This window comes from Phragmites australis, chromosome 1, assembly GCF_958298935.1.
Source record: "Phragmites australis chromosome 1, lpPhrAust1.1, whole genome shotgun sequence".
Taxonomy (NCBI): Eukaryota; Viridiplantae; Streptophyta; class Magnoliopsida; order Poales; family Poaceae; genus Phragmites; species Phragmites australis.
The window spans coordinates 52,370,321-52,385,760 of record NC_084921.1 but is presented as its reverse complement, the minus strand read 5'-3'; the positions used below and the strand labels follow the sequence as shown (position 1 = coordinate 52,385,760).

Genomic DNA, 15,440 nt, shown 5'->3' with positions numbered 1-15,440 from the left:
TATTAACGTGAGTCACTTTACTAATTACAAGGTATTTTTTCCGAACTTTTCCGCGTTTTATCGTTGAGAGAAGACAAATAATTTTACTTCCAAAAGCGAGGACATGCAACCTAATAACAATTTCCCAGCCAAAAAGGAAAACAAAAGCAGGGCACTTGATAGTTCATATCCCACTTGATCAGGACCGGTCGCGACTCACTTCCGCCTAGCCGGATCAGGACCGGTCGCGACTCACTTCCGCCTAGCCGGAGTTGTTATTCCAAAGCGAAATCCATTTCGCTCGTAAAGCATGGCCCCTGAAGGGACAGAGACATATACCGTCTAAACAGACACAGTAGAAGGGAGGGAATAAAGTTAGTTAACCAACGGGCGCAAATATTTACCGGCCTCCTCCTCCGCCTCCACTTCGCCCGCCCTTTTTAACCGCTTTTTAAAGCTCCCCTGGGCTCCCCTGCCTTCTTCCTCCCCAACTCCCCACTTCACCTCCTGCGAGAGCAGGCAGCCGGAGAGCGCCCGCGCGAGGCGCAGAGGCTAACTGCGCGAGCAGCTCCATGGCCCTGGCCGACGCCACCGCCTTCCCCTACGGGCTGCGCGTCCTCGTCGTGGACGACGACCCAACATGGCTCAAGATCCTCGAGAAGATGCTCAGGAAGTGTTCCTACGAAGGTTGGAATCTTTGCTTTCCTCTTTGGTTCTTGAGCTTGATGGCTAAATCGGGTTCACGTGCTCCAGTTATACATGCACGCCCGTCCTCCCGCCTAGTGTTCGTTGAAATTACACAGTGAATGATTTGTGAAATCTCGCACTTGTGAGTACGTTTGGAAAAGTAGTCTCCTTTCGGCAAGTTCTTGTTGGTTTAAGTGGTGTATTTGGTTCCTGTTTAAGGCGATTGCTTGCTCAGGTTCTCCGGGGATTTTCCTTCCACAGATATCTGCCATCAATTTCCCAGTTTTGAGCTTCTTGTTCTTGCTTGTATGTTACATGTGATTGCTCAGACAGGAGGTATTTCTAGCTTTCTGAATTGTGTGGTGTCAACTGAGTGGGAGCTACAGGCCTACTCATTAGCTATTTTCGCTAAAATTTTCTGCAGTGAAACATGGAACAACATAGGCATTTTAAGCCTGCTTCACTGTGAAGTGATCATTATTTCGTCACTGCTAAATTATGATTGTTCAATTATTAGATGCATGGCATGTATCTCTACAAAGAACTTAGTTCCACTCGTGCATAATTTAGTGAGCACCACAGTTTAGAAAATATAGTTCTTGCCTCCTCTTCTTACTTTACAGTCCTGCAAACTATTTTTTCTATTTTTATTTTTATGGCACCGTAACTGGCTTTGGACGCAGTAAAGTTTTCAATGAATTAGATAACATGTGTGTCATATTTTTCTTTTAAGGACATTTGGATTTCATTTTAACAGAATTGTTTAGTCCATTTGGCACACGTATTATCAGTTTATCACTACTGATTAGGCCGTTTTTGGACAAATTTTACTACTAAACCCATAATCTAAGTACTATCCATCTCACTTTAACCAAAACCATATTGCATGCATGCATCCATATTTATGATTGGTAATCATGAATTGTCCTGTACTTAGACTAAAATAGTTATCTACCTGCAGTCACCACGTGCGGTTTAGCCAGAGTTGCTCTCGAAATTCTCCGGGAGAGGAGGAACAAGTTTGACATCGTAATTAGTGATGTCAACATGCCTGACATGGATGGTTTCAAGCTTCTCGAACACATTGGACTTGAGATGGATCTACCTGTTATAAGTCAGTATTCAACACCAAAATCTGTTTCCTGGCAGTTTCAGAGAAGAAATAATATAATAGTATGGTCTGTTTAATTTGAATATGTATTCTCAAAATACCAAATTGCTCCAATCTGTTTTCACAGTGATGTCCATCGATGGAGAGACAAGTAGGGTGATGAAAGGTGTCCAGCATGGTGCTTGTGACTATCTCCTTAAGCCTGTTCGAATGAAGGAACTCCGGAACATTTGGCAACACGTATATCGGAAAAAAATGCATGAGGTGAAAGAGATCGAAGGTCATGATAGCTGTGATGATTTCCAAATGCTCAGAAATGGTTGTGAGGGATTGGAAGAGAGGGGCCTATTTATGAGAGTTGACTCCGATACCATGAGGAAGAGAAAAGATGTGGATAAGGACCATGCAGATCCGGAATCTAGTGATGGTGCTACTGTTAAGAAGGCTAGAGTTGTTTGGTCTGTTGACCTTCATCAGAAGTTTGTTAATGCTGTGAACCAAATTGGATTTGACAGTGAGTGCTCTCTGAAAATTGATAAATTTGCACTTCCCTTCCCAAATATGTAATTTCGCTTGATCTCATTTTGAAACGGAAACTATTGTTGCCTTGCAGAAGTTGGGCCGAAGAAAATACTGGACCTTATGAATATTCCTGGCCTGACAAGAGAGAATGTTGCTAGCCATCTTCAGGTATGTCATATCATGTTCAAACAGTAAACTTTAATGTTCTCTTCCCTTGGAAACTGGATCTTATGGTGATTGCTGGTGTGTGTCGACATGACATACACTTAACTTAGTTATAGCTCCAATTATGTAATTTTGGGGCTAAATCTTAGAATGTATTAGTGGAGTAGCTTCCTTTAAAAGGTTATTTGCAATTTACATGTACTTGCATCCTTAACTTACAACAACAGCAACAAATTAAGCCTTTTGTCCCAAGCAATTTACACGTACTTGCATCCGTAACTTAAACCTTGAAATATTATTACCTTCGAGGTTTCATTGAAAGGCCAAACGAAGTTTGAAACAGCTCATGCAATCCAATACTTAGAATTCGGGTTAGCATCCTTGCATGCCTTCAAATTTATAAATATTGTTCTAGTAGTCGTTGTTTGTCCTCTGTTGCTTATACTTAGATCCCGGGTGTCCTAACAATAATAATAAAAAAATCTCTATGCAGAAATATCGCCTCTACTTGAGTAGGTTGCAAAAGCAGAACGAGGAAAGGATAATGGGTGCTGCTAGGCAAGATTTCAGTCACAAGGGACCATCGGATAACCTTAACCTCCGAAGCTCTTTCCAAGAGCAACCAGGGAGCGTTGCTGGATATCAGCATGGTTATCAGAAGATCCAAGCTCAGACCAACATCCCAGATCCTCATTTAGAGGACACAGAGATTGCGGTGCCCTTACAGGCGCAAGATAGAAATATAACTCCATTAAGTGATGTTACTGACTCTCATAATGTCGCTGGTGCTTCAACTTTAGGTAGGGTGCTCTCTTTTGAAAGAATGCCAGTGGATAAGAACAGGAAGCCGTCAGAAACCATGATCTTGGAATGTCAGTCCTGGAGTGGAAGTGTGCCACCAAAGCAGTTCATGCAATATCCAAAGCATAACCATGAGCGTTGTGACCTGCTAGGGGACTATTCATGCCTGCCCAAGCCAGACTTGGAGCACCCAATTGCCCCTGGTCATCTATATTCCTCACCACCAGTAATCTCGATGAATTGCAGTTTGGAGGGCGATGCCAGAGGTTTATCAGATGTAAAGCCAGGTCTTCTTGGCAGTATGAAGTCCTTGTCACCGGCACTGACGTGTACAGCTGATTCAGTTTCCGTTCAACTTAGTGACGGTGTTGTGACCTCAACTGATGGTGACATGAAGTTTTCCAGTGTGGAAGGGTTACCCAGCATTAAGGATTGTTACTTTGATCAAACTAAGAACCAAGCCACTTTGCTTACTTCACAAGAGACAAGTATCATAGGTGATACAGATTTGCCTTGTCTACCTGGTGACCTGCCCGGTTATCAACTTCAAGGTGTCTCCTTTGAGAATATAGGATTGAATAGCATCGATTTATTTCAGTACAATGATGCAATGATACTACCTGGACTACAAAATAACTGGTATGATGATCTAGAGTTTACCAGTGAAACAACAGACTACCCGTTGATAGATGGATGCCTATTTGCATAAATACCTCAGCTGCCCCCATCTTTCGACCACGGTCTTCTGCGAGGAAAGATGATGTTCTTTGGTATGTTCCCGTAGAGCACCTCTTGTAGGGTTATAGTGATCTAACTTGATCCTATGGTAAAAGGATTTAATTTGTAGTCTCTCCACTTTTGATAATTGTCTGTATTATAGACTGTGCCATGGTACAATGACTATAATATATACTCTTTACGATGTTCTTCGAAACTATGTACGAAGATTGTCAAATCTTTGCCTTATACAACTGACATTTGCAGTAAACTCTTACTCTGACGCAGCATTGCATGTGATAGGTGAGACTTATGACATTCACAGGAAACCTTATGTTATATAGGTCAAGACAATCCCTGCAGAGACTGCAGTTTGTGAAGTTATTTGCTGATCTAACCTGAAAGAATTACATAGGTGAAGGTGAATACAGCTGTAAGCAGAGTTCTAGTGCAATTTTGACGCAGAACTAATTTATATGCAGATTCAAGAATGAAATATCAGACATAATGTGGAGAACAGTGATAGGCAACAAAAAAAAAAGACCAATCCACTAGTTTACCTACAGACTATTTCTTCTACTTAAATTGTGCTGTGACAGGCACTCGCTTACTGCTGCATCAGCAGGACTGGTCGCTTCCGATGGATGTTCAATACTTCAATGTCATGGAGTGTGACGCCCGTTTCTTCTCCCATCAGGCCGGCCCATCTCCCTGCACCCACGGCCCGGCCCGGCCCCGCCCGCTTCTCCCTCCCTTTCGTTCTCTCGCTGACAAGCCGGGCCCACCCGTCATCCCCTTCCTCCTGCGTGCGCCATGCTCGTTCGCAACCGCCACTCGCCCGAAACCGCTGCCGCACGTTCTCCACTCCGCGCCCCTCTCCGCAACCTCCTTCTCCCTCCTATAAATCCCCCTCTCAGCTCCCTTCTTGGTTTCGCACCCATCCCACCGTCCCCCGCTGTCGGTGAATCAGGAACCAGGGGTCCCCGAATCCCGAGGCAAGGCCAGTATTCTGCCACGTGGCGTCTTCCCGCGGGGTTCATTTCCGCGAGGTACGAAAAGATTAAGTCCCGGGAGAGAACGTTCGGGGCCATGAACAGTGGTCCCCGAGTACCCAGATTCCCCGATGATCTGCGAAGACCAAGTGACCGAGAAGAGAGTGCTCGGGGAGGTGATCAATGACTCCCGAACACCAAAGTCCCCCGACGACCAGAGAAGCCGAGTACCGGGAAAGGTGTGCTCGGGGCCGCGAACAGTGACCCCCGAGCACCCGAGTACCTCGAGGACCCAAGGAAGGTAATTCCGAGAGAGAGTGCTCGGGGCTGCGAACAGCGACCCCCGAGCACTCGGTTCCCCGAGGATCCGAACAGTCAGTTCCGGGAGAGAGTGCTCGGGGCCGTGAACAATGGCCCCCGAGCACTCGATTCCCCGAGGATCAAGAGAGGGCGTTTCCGGGAGAGAGTGCTCGGGGAGGTGAACAGTGACCCCCGAGCACTCAGTTCCCTGACGGCTCAAGAAGTCCTTCGTCGGTGGCCCCTACAGGGGTCCAGCGATGAGATGTCAGCCTGTGAAAGGCCTAATGCCGCATTTAAGAGGGCGCGTGGCCTGCCACCTCCAACTGCTCCTGCCACGCTCGGTGTCAGTCCCTGCCACATTCTAGCAGAAGGGTGTGGGGACATTTAATGCACGGGTCCCATCCCGCTTCATCCGGCGCGCTTCGGGATAGCATCGCAAGGCCCGAGGCGCCCCGCCTGCCGCCCTGCTGTAGCAGGCGTACAAGACCGAACGGGCACGTCGGGCCGCTCGGTGGCTGCCCGGTGGGCCCTCTCCACGGCGCCCGTTGCCAGCGCCATCATGACGGCCGAAGACCGGGCGGGGGGCGCGTTTTCAACCCCTCGTCACTTCGCGCAGAGGCCATGATGATCGTCTTTCCATTTACGGCGCTTTGGAACTCGTGCCCCCCCTTTCGGGGCACGCTACCGCCGGCGAGTATTTAAGTGAGCCGACGGGTACGGACAAAGACAGTTGATTCGGAGGACTCTCAGAGAGCGCAGACGCCGAGACTCGAAGAACATCTTCGTACAAGCATAGAAGCTGAGACCACCGAAGAACAAGGAGCCCGAATCTCTAGGATAGAAAAACATTATTGTAACCAGCAACATTCCTAAGAGACATTCTCAGGGCATTTATAGCATCCACACAAGAGTAGGGTATTACGCTCAGTGCGGCCCGAACCTATCTAAAAATCCCTCCAGTGCATTTACTCATTTCTGCATTAGATCATTTCACCCCACCTGTCATCGCATTTACACCCATTTATTTCTCCCGCAAATATATTCAGAATCATCCCCCCGGCCGAATCTCAAAAAGGGGTCCCTCAGGATCCCTGCGATAGGAGTTCATCCTCCGACACCCGCGCTCTAGCGCCGTCGTCGCGCTCCTCTTCCTCACCTCCGGCCGACGCCCGCCACCGCGCTCGATCTCCGTCGACAAGCCACGTCCGTCCTCCCCGAGTGGTTCTCCAGCACCACATGTCCACGAGGAGCCACCCTCGGTTCTTCCCAACGCTCCTCCACCGCTAGACAACCCCCTCCGCCGAAGCACCTCGCCGCTGCACAGCTCACCAATGTTGTCTTGTGCGTAAAATGGAATCGCTGAGTCCCCAAGATGTCGTTTCGTCGCTCGTCGGAGCTCCTCGGACACCACGATGACATCTCCGCCCCACTCCGGTGACCTCCCGAGTCACGCTGTCATCCCGGCCTCATCGCCGTCGCCGTCCTGAGCCGGAACCGAGGTAGGCACCCCCTCACTGTCCGATCTCAGATGAACGTCTGAGATTAGAACCCCCTGTACCCCCTCGCGAGCCAATAGGAAGCCACCACGTGTCCTCTTTATCCCAGTCAGCTTATGAGAGCCACGTCAGCGCCACGCGTCGCTCACGTGTTAGCCACGTCAGCCGAGCTGAGCCGGTTAGCGTCCACGTCAGTGTGATGATGCCATGCTGACGTCATAAATAGGGTTTTCTAATTAAAAATAAATCTGCTAATTCTTTTAAATATGTGCTTTTGCAATTAGGTCCCTAGACTTTTATGATTTCACAAAATAACCCCTGACAGCCCTGTTATTTTACTTTTAGCCCCCTGAACTTTTAGTTAATTGCAAATAGATCCCTGGATTTTTACAAATCAGCCTCTAAAATTTTCTGTTTTACAAATTAGTCCCTATAATCTTTCAGAAAAGCCCCTGTAGAGTAAAACTAGCATAACTTTTTCATACGAGCTCCGTTTTAAGCAATTCTCGCCCTCCCGCGATCGTAGCAGCGAGTACTTTCTTTTAGTAGGCTTTTTATAGCGCCTTGCTACTATTTGGTATTCTGTTCTTAGTATTTCCTTTGTACTATTTGTTGGTAGTTCCTGCGATTAGTCGATAACGTTCTGTAACAGTTCGAGTGACTTCAAGATCAAGATTTCGACAACACTGAGCAGCACTTCGGAGGAGGCAAGTGTCCTTGATCACATTGAGCCTATTATAGAGTAGTGTATCCTTTACTTTTTAATTGCATGCTTTGTCAATATGAATCTCATGTTTAGGGTTTATTAGTACTTTCCATATTATCTTTGTCGCCGATGTTGTAGTTTGGGTGTCGAGGTTAGAAATGCTTAGTTGTGCTGTCAAGTCGGGTGGGATAAATGTTAATTGGATTAATGGTCTATGCAACATAAACCAGTTTGAGTAATCTTTTGTAGCAACGTGGATCATAGGGATCTAGGCAGGTTGGTTTGGTTGGTATGGGTGCTATGTGCGCATTGAGTGATGTGCAAGCACCTGCTTTAGATCTTATGGACCGGTTCTTGAAGCCTGTAACCCGGCTGAACAGCGCAACCATGAGTCTTATATGGGTACGGCCTGGCCAATTAATTAGATATCCTCCATATTCTGTACGCACCAGTAGACGGTTAAGTGGCACAAGAGGGGGCCTCTGTAGTGGATGTAATCCCTGTTAGCGGTGAAACCTTAGTGGGTGCATATAGATTTAGAGGCGCTTTGTAAAGGTCTTGTAATGAGACCCCGGCTCTACACCCCGGAAGTGTGAAGCAAAACGGGAATCACGACTCGTGGGTAAAGTGTGCAACCTCTGCAGAGTATAAAACTGATCGATCAGGCGTGCTCACGGTTAAGAGCGAACTTGGACTTCTTCATGATTAGTGGGGAATCTTGGATGGATGGTTTTGGGTAGTCGGGTGGTGGTACCCCGATGAGTTGGTAGCCGGATATGAAATATCTGGTGAGTTTGGTAGTCGGATGGAATTCGATGAGCTGTTCTTTTAATGTTGGTGTCATCACACATAGTAAATAGGACTGCTAGGTTTTCTTGAGTCCTATGTTATTTTGGCATAGATGCAGTGAACCTGAGTCAAACCTTTCTTGTCTTAGGCCCTCATGTCATGTTTCTCCACACTTGCGGAGTACGATATGTACTCACACTTGTTATTTTTAATAATAAATGCTGCTCAGTTGGAGAAGACTTCACAGAGATCAATGAAGCCGAAGACTACAATGAAGACGGAGCGTCCTTGGTTGCGTTGCACCCAGTCGATTGCCTGTGGCGTGCCCTAAAGCTTTCGTTGGAGTTTTCTTGAGTTCTTCCGCTGCTATTCAAAACCCTGGTATTTATTTCAATAAAGTTATTTTGTTCAATATAGAACCGTATGTCACTGATAATGTCACCGCATGTATGATGAAACTGATCCTGGCATACATGTGGAATGCACTTGGTTATTCTTTTAAAAAACCGGGTGTGACATGGAGGCCATGAAAGCGGCAAAGTTACTGACATCAAATCATCAATTGTAATGCAGGATATCATCACATAACTGCAGACTGTACTTTGATTGATGTGTTAGGATTCTGAAAATATAGCCGCCTTTCACAGGTGGAAACCGATATATCTTAATTCCATGAGGTGTTAGTTTTGTAATATGGGTTTCTTTCTAGTTCTTAATGGAAACTTACCAAGTCTCTCCTAGCCTTGTTATCCCCCCCCCCCCCTGGATTGCTTAAAGCTGACAATTTTGCATAAACCTTTCTTGTTTTGTGGAATCTTCTGACATTTGCCCAAGGACTTAGATGATCCAAACCAGACCTCATTATTTCGCATGTCTCTTAAAATAAAAGGACATCTTATAAAAAAAAAGGAATATGTTATGTCAAAATGATGCTGAAGATGGTTCAATTTGAAGACTTGTTGCTTAACTTTTTTTTCCTGAATACGCATGAGAGCTGCGTATCTTTGTATTAAGGGGAAGAAAATTGTTTTAAGAAGTACACAACGCCCGACGCAGGGCAGCAAATGAAAAAGTAAGAAATAAGAGATATTACAAGGAAATTAAACAACAAGAACGACCGAAGCATAACTAATTAGATGATGGAACCAAAACTACTGAGCCGGTCCATCATAATAGAGAGGTGTTTTGCCCCTGGCGATTCACCAACGATCAATGTCCTCCCGAATGAGGGTCATCAGCAAATCTGATGTGATGCGATGATTATTGAAGATAATGTCGTTGCGTGACAACCATAACCTCCAACTGGTTAGTAGAACCAGATAGTTGAGGCCTCTCCGATACTCCTTGGCCATGCGCCGCCGAAGATCCAACCACCAATCCAACAGCTTGTATTCCAAAAGTTCGCCACCAAATCTCCCCGTCTAAGGTACAACGAAGGAGCATGTGGTCATTGGTTTCCGGTAGCTGAGCGCAATGCGTACACGAGTCTACCGTTTGTAGACCATGTCGCTTCCTTTGATCCTCCATCCAAAGCCTCCCGTGTAACCCAAGCCAACCGAAGAATTTCACCTTCGCTGGAGCCCAAGACCTTCACACCAACTTGCCGCCCTCAAATCGGATGGAGCCCAGAAACATAACTTGATATGCTGATTTGGTTGTGTACTGTCTAGAAGATGTCCATTTACAAACAACATGATCTTCGACGCTATTCAAGCTGACAGCTTAACTTGATGTTTTGTGTATGAATTGTGGTCCAGATCTGATGGTTCTGTGTTTTTTGTGATGGTCTGTGCAGGTCATTCTCTCGGGAGTCATGAGTCCAAATACCAAGGGAGTGACAATATTATCCTTTACCTTTTTCGTACCCGTTACTTTTATGTAATAACTCTATTATTTCCGTTCACGTAATGGAAAGGGGGAACTTTCTCGGTTTGAATATAATATATATCAATTGAGCTTGCAATCTTAGCCACACAGGAGGATTGACGCCTGAAATTGTATCTGAAAACGCTTACGCAAGATACCATATGATTCTGTACTTCACCACCTATGACGAATTACAACTTTTATGTAATAACTCTATTATTTCCGTTCACGTAATGGAAAGGGGGAACTTTCCCGGTTTGAATATAATATATATCAATTGAGCTTGCAATCTTAACCATACAGGAGGATTGACGTCTGAAATTGTCTCTGAAAACGCTTACGCAAGATATCATATGATTCTGTACTTCACCACCTATGACGAATTACAACTTCTGGAATTGAATTGCTCCATCTCTCACCTTGTTTGAGGGCGGACATCGAATTCTAATGTATCTTTCAGATCATCTCGATCTGTGGTGGAATAGCAGTGAAAATGTATCAAGCAAGCGTTTCATTTTCTTAAAGCGTATGGTGGCCATGAGCCGATGGTCTTGTTTTGATATTCAGTTTCACTTTGTGCAAGTTGAATTTCAATCTTTTCTCTCTTTATTTTATTTCTCCTTTTGAAATGTCTTACATGTACCCGCTTGTGCAGAGGCTGGAACATTATTTCATTTGAATTTTTTTTCATCCATTAAAAAAACCCAACAAAACACAAATTATACAATCCAGAATCAGCATAATTGACGGCCTGTGTATACCCGAGATCTTTACGGAAACCAGCCCAGTTGGCGTATTTTTTAAAACTCGCGACTTCGTGAATGACAGCGCACAAACCAAACGAGTAAAACGAACCAGTGATAAACCGGAGACCAGTCTAAGGCGGGATCCGTCCGGGCGCGAGATCCGCCACCCCACCAGCAATGGCGGAGGCAGCGATCGCCGGCGCGGTGGCGGCCGTGCTCCTTCTGCTGTTTCCGGCCTGGGCATCGGCCGCGGCACCGGTAGGGGAGGGGCGGCGGCTGCACACGCTGTTCTCGGTGGAATGCGGCGACTACTTTGACTGGCAGGCGGTGGGATTCCTCCACAGCCTCCGCAAGGCCCGGCAGCCCGGCGGCGTTACCCGCCTCCTCAGCTGCGCGGAGGGCCAGCTCCCCTCATACCGCGGTTTTGGCATCGGCCACACCCTCCAGGTCCCCTCCTTCAGCCGCCACCCACGCACCGGCGACTGGTAACCCTCGCCGTCACATACACACCCACCGCTCCTCTCCTCGTTCCACACATACTATTCTAGTGACTTGTTTCTTCGGCAAAACTGTAAGAAGCCTTGTTTATTATGATTGCCTCTGTCACAAGTTGAGGCGTTTCTGCTCGGAATGGAATGGACTTTTTTGGGGGGATTGCTGTTTCATCAAGAAAATCGGAAGCATTTCTGAGAACCGATCCATGATTTATGCTATAATTTGGTGACTAGAAATTAAATGTTTGGAATAGAATTTTAGACGGATTACCAAATGAACTGTTAAGCTCCAGGGTAATGTAAAGCATGGCGAGTTCATAGATTTAGGTTGTTGAGGTCGAGGTAGTATATTTGGAAGGAGTTTTGGATAGAATTAATTACTGAGCTGTCAACTGGGGTTTTAAACTTTTATTGCGATGAGAGATCCGAAAGAAACGACTAGTCCAGAAGTTGGAATTGCTATTTTTCAAGTCAAGATTACTTGTATGAAATGAAAGTGAGCTCACTGGGCATCCTGTCATTTTTCATGTGAAGGTACCCGGCCATCAATAAGCCTGCAGGGGTGGTGCATTGGTTAAAGCACAGTCCAGAGGCAGACAATGTTGATTGGGTTGTAATCTTGGATGCGGACCAGATTGTTCGAGGCCCCATTATTCCCTGGGAACTCGGAGCAGAAAAAGGCAAGCCTTTTGCTGCGTATTATGGGTATGTTTTTACTCGATTGTCCCTTTTTTGTAACTATATGGTCGTAAATAACTGGGTAAGATGGAACTTCAATAAATTACTTAAGTATTCTTTTGTGTTAATTATTACATATGTTAGGAATAGTCATTTGCTAGCTCATGTCCCATTTGGCTGTTAGATCAGCAAGAAAATCCTTGTATAAAGTTGAAATATAGAGGTTGGAAGTCTGTATGATGCTTCACATTTCTAATCTAAGAAATACAATTACCTTTGCATTCTGCTTTCTAAATGGTTTCATCTGTGTTTTCTCTTAACCAGGTATTTGAAGGGTTGTGATAACATTCTTGCACAGCTGCACACTGCACATCCAGAATTTTGTGACAAAGTTGGGGGAATTCTAGCCATGCATATTGATGACTTAAGAGCTCTAGCACCACTATGGCTTTCAAAGACTGAAGAAGTGAGGCAAGATAAGTCCCATTGGTCAACCAATATTACTGGTGATATATATGGCATGGGTTGGATCAGTGAGATGTATGGGTATTCATTTGGTGCTGCAGAAGTAAACTGAATTTCTCTTCTCCACTATGCATCTTTGCCATTGTAATTGTTTTCACATCATTGTGAACCTCCCTGTTTCTTCAATCTTCGTTATTTGACCCTCTTGAACAGGTTGGTCTACGACACAAGATAAATGATGACATAATGATCTACCCAGGTTATACTCCAAGACCAGGCATTGAACCACTTATCTTGCATTATGGTTTGCCATTTAAAGTTGGAAACTGGTCATTCAGTAAGTTAGAACACCATGAGGATGGAATAGTTTATGACTGCAACCGCTTATTCCCTCCACCTCCGTTTCCTAGAGAGGTAAACAACCTTCCGAATCATATCTTAAGTTGTGCTCATTTCTAACAATATGTACCGTAAAGGTCGTTTAATGTTGCTAAATTTATAGGTTGAGATGATGGAATCTGACCCAAATGTAAAACGAGGCTTATTTCTAAGCATAGAGTGCATTAACACCTTGAATGAAGGGATCTTGTTGCATCATGGATCTGTTGGGTGCCCAAAACCACAGTGGTCAAAATACTTGAGTTTCCTTAAAAGCAAAAGGTTCTCAGAGCTTACAAAACCGAAGTACTGGAATGGTCAAAAGGTTGACAGCAAAATGACTCTGCAACATGTTGCATTGTCCAAGGCAAACAGTGGAAGTCCAAAAATACACACCCTTTTCTCCACTGAATGTTCATTGTATTTTGACTGGCAAACTGTTGCGCTCATGCACAGCTTTCGTTTAAGCGGACAGCCTGGTAATATTACACGCTTATTGAGTTGTACAGATGAGGACTTGAAGAACTATAAGGGCCACGACCTTGCTCCAACACACCATGTTCCATCTATGAACCGACATCCATTGACAGGGGACTGGTACAAACCTCATTGTTTAACGTTGTTTCTAAAGCTATTTTTCAAGACGACCCCCTCACTTTGTTCTTTTGCTAGGTACCCTGCAATTAATAAACCTGCAGCAGTTCTCCATTGGCTCTACCATGTGCAGACAGATGCCGAGTTCATTGTTATCCTGGATGCTGATATGATCATGAGAGGCCCCATCATCCCATGGGAATACGGTGCGAAACGTGGCCATCCTGTTTCTACTCCCTATGAGTAAGACCTTACTCTGTTACTGAATTTGTGGCATGTGCTTGGTCATTTAGTAATTTTCCTATTATGTTTTCTGTTACCAGATATGTGATTGGTTGACTTGAAGCATGTGTTCAACCACGTAGTAATATTACCCTCTTGATGTGTATCAGATACCTCATTGGTTGTGATAACATACTTGCGAAGATACACACTCGCAATCCATCGGCATGTGACAAGGTTGGTGGTGTCATTATCATGCATATTGATGATCTCCGGCGTTTTGCTCTGCTGTGGCTGCACAAATCAGAGGAGGTTCGTGCAGACAAAGCTCACTATGCAACAAACATTACTGGTGACATATATGAATCTGGCTGGATTAGTGAGATGTATGGTTACTCTTTTGCAGCAGCTGAGGTATGTGTGGTTGTAATTTTCTTTTCATTCTGGCAAGAACCACAAGCTTCATTCATACAATGCAAGTGTAATGCATGTATCTGAACTCTTATGGCTGTAATATCAACACAATGCCGTGTTCGTAACATCTAGAAAGGTAGTATGAACAGTTGCACTCATACGTTCTTGAAAGATAGTGTGGGTGGCATCAATTAGCAGTTTACGTGTCTCGTTTCAAGCAGTGAAATTTTCTTCATCCAGTCCCTGTTCATAGTTTATCTTGCCTGATGACACTTCCTTTGCAGATTAACTTACGGCACATCATAAGGAGGGACATAATGATATATCCAGGATACGTTCCACTACCTGGAGCAAAATATAAGGTTTTCCATTACGGTTTGAGATTTGGAGTTGGTAATTGGAGCTTTGACAAGGCTGATTGGAGAAATACTGATGTGGTAAATACATGCTGGGCCAAGTTCCCTGAACCACCTGATCCAGCTACTATCATGAAAGAAGATCTAGATGCACGTGAGAGGGATCTTCTCAGCATTGAGTGTGGGAGGGCCTTGAACAAAGCCCTATACCTGCACCATAAACGCAGAAATTGCCCCCGACTAGACACCATCCGCAGCACATCTAAGAGAATCGACAAAGTTTCAGCCTCTAACAAAATTGAAAAAGTTACACAGGAGTCATCCAGAAGTAGTAAGAGAGGAAACGTTGTATCCATGGATATGGCGCGGAAGAAGACTGTTGAAAGAGCTGCTGCCACTGTACCACCTGTACATAGATCAAGGAGACTCGCCAGATCTTCCAGGATGTGGATAATTGTTGTCTGGGCAGTATCAGTCATAGTGTTCTTACTGGTAATCTCTATGTTTTTCTCTGACCGAAAGAGAAGCATCTCGAGATCTAGGGCTCCTAGAAGCCTAAAAGCTCATGCCTGATTTTTTTTTAAGGACACCGTATCTGACTATAGAATAGACAAATATGCTCATAAGGTATTTCCTCTGAGAACGCTATACATAAAAGGGTACAGTCCCAGGACTCTAGAGGCGAACAACATCTGTTTGAGCTATCAGAAGAAGCCAGAGGACTTGGACCTTGTAAAACAATCTTTCTTTTGTCAAATTTCTTTGAGTTGCCAGCAGGTTTTGATGCTGCTGCTGCTTTATTCAATTCAATAGACGCTTTTAGAATGATGTAAAGTCTCACATCCCCCCCCCCCCCCTATATAGTTTCCCCTTGTCAGAAACTGTCAATTTGTAGAAGTATTAACTGAGCATAGAGGTACAATAATCTATTCTTTTGTTCGAAACTCATGGCTCTGGTGTGC

At 45.0% G+C, this 15,440-nt stretch overlaps 2 protein-coding genes across 3 annotated transcripts; both read left to right on the top strand.

The window, feature by feature from the left end:
* The first annotated feature begins 285 nt into the window (after positions 1-285).
* On the top strand, positions 286-4,192 carry LOC133926828 (two-component response regulator ORR26-like). 2 transcript variants are annotated; one of them, XM_062372957.1, is made up of 5 exons: positions 286-666; positions 1,628-1,780; positions 1,905-2,291; positions 2,391-2,467; positions 2,958-4,192. In XM_062372957.1, the coding sequence occupies exons 1-5, from the start codon at positions 552-554 to the stop codon at positions 3,972-3,974; spliced, it is 1,749 nt and encodes a 582-aa protein (XP_062228941.1). In that variant the 5' UTR covers positions 286-551; the 3' UTR covers positions 3,975-4,192. The 2 variants fall into 2 exon arrangements, with proteins under 2 accessions (XP_062228941.1, XP_062228950.1); XM_062372966.1 differs by lacking the exon at positions 286-666 and adding an exon at positions 761-808.
* Positions 4,193-10,951: 6,759 nt separating this feature from the next.
* On the top strand, positions 10,952-15,440 carry LOC133926820 (peptidyl serine alpha-galactosyltransferase). Its single transcript, XM_062372946.1, has 8 exons — positions 10,952-11,362; positions 11,906-12,076; positions 12,374-12,617; positions 12,728-12,928; positions 13,017-13,489; positions 13,565-13,729; positions 13,879-14,122; positions 14,407-15,440. Exons 1-8 carry the CDS (start codon positions 11,055-11,057, stop codon positions 15,049-15,051), a joined length of 2,451 nt encoding a protein of 816 aa, XP_062228930.1. The 5' UTR covers positions 10,952-11,054; the 3' UTR covers positions 15,052-15,440.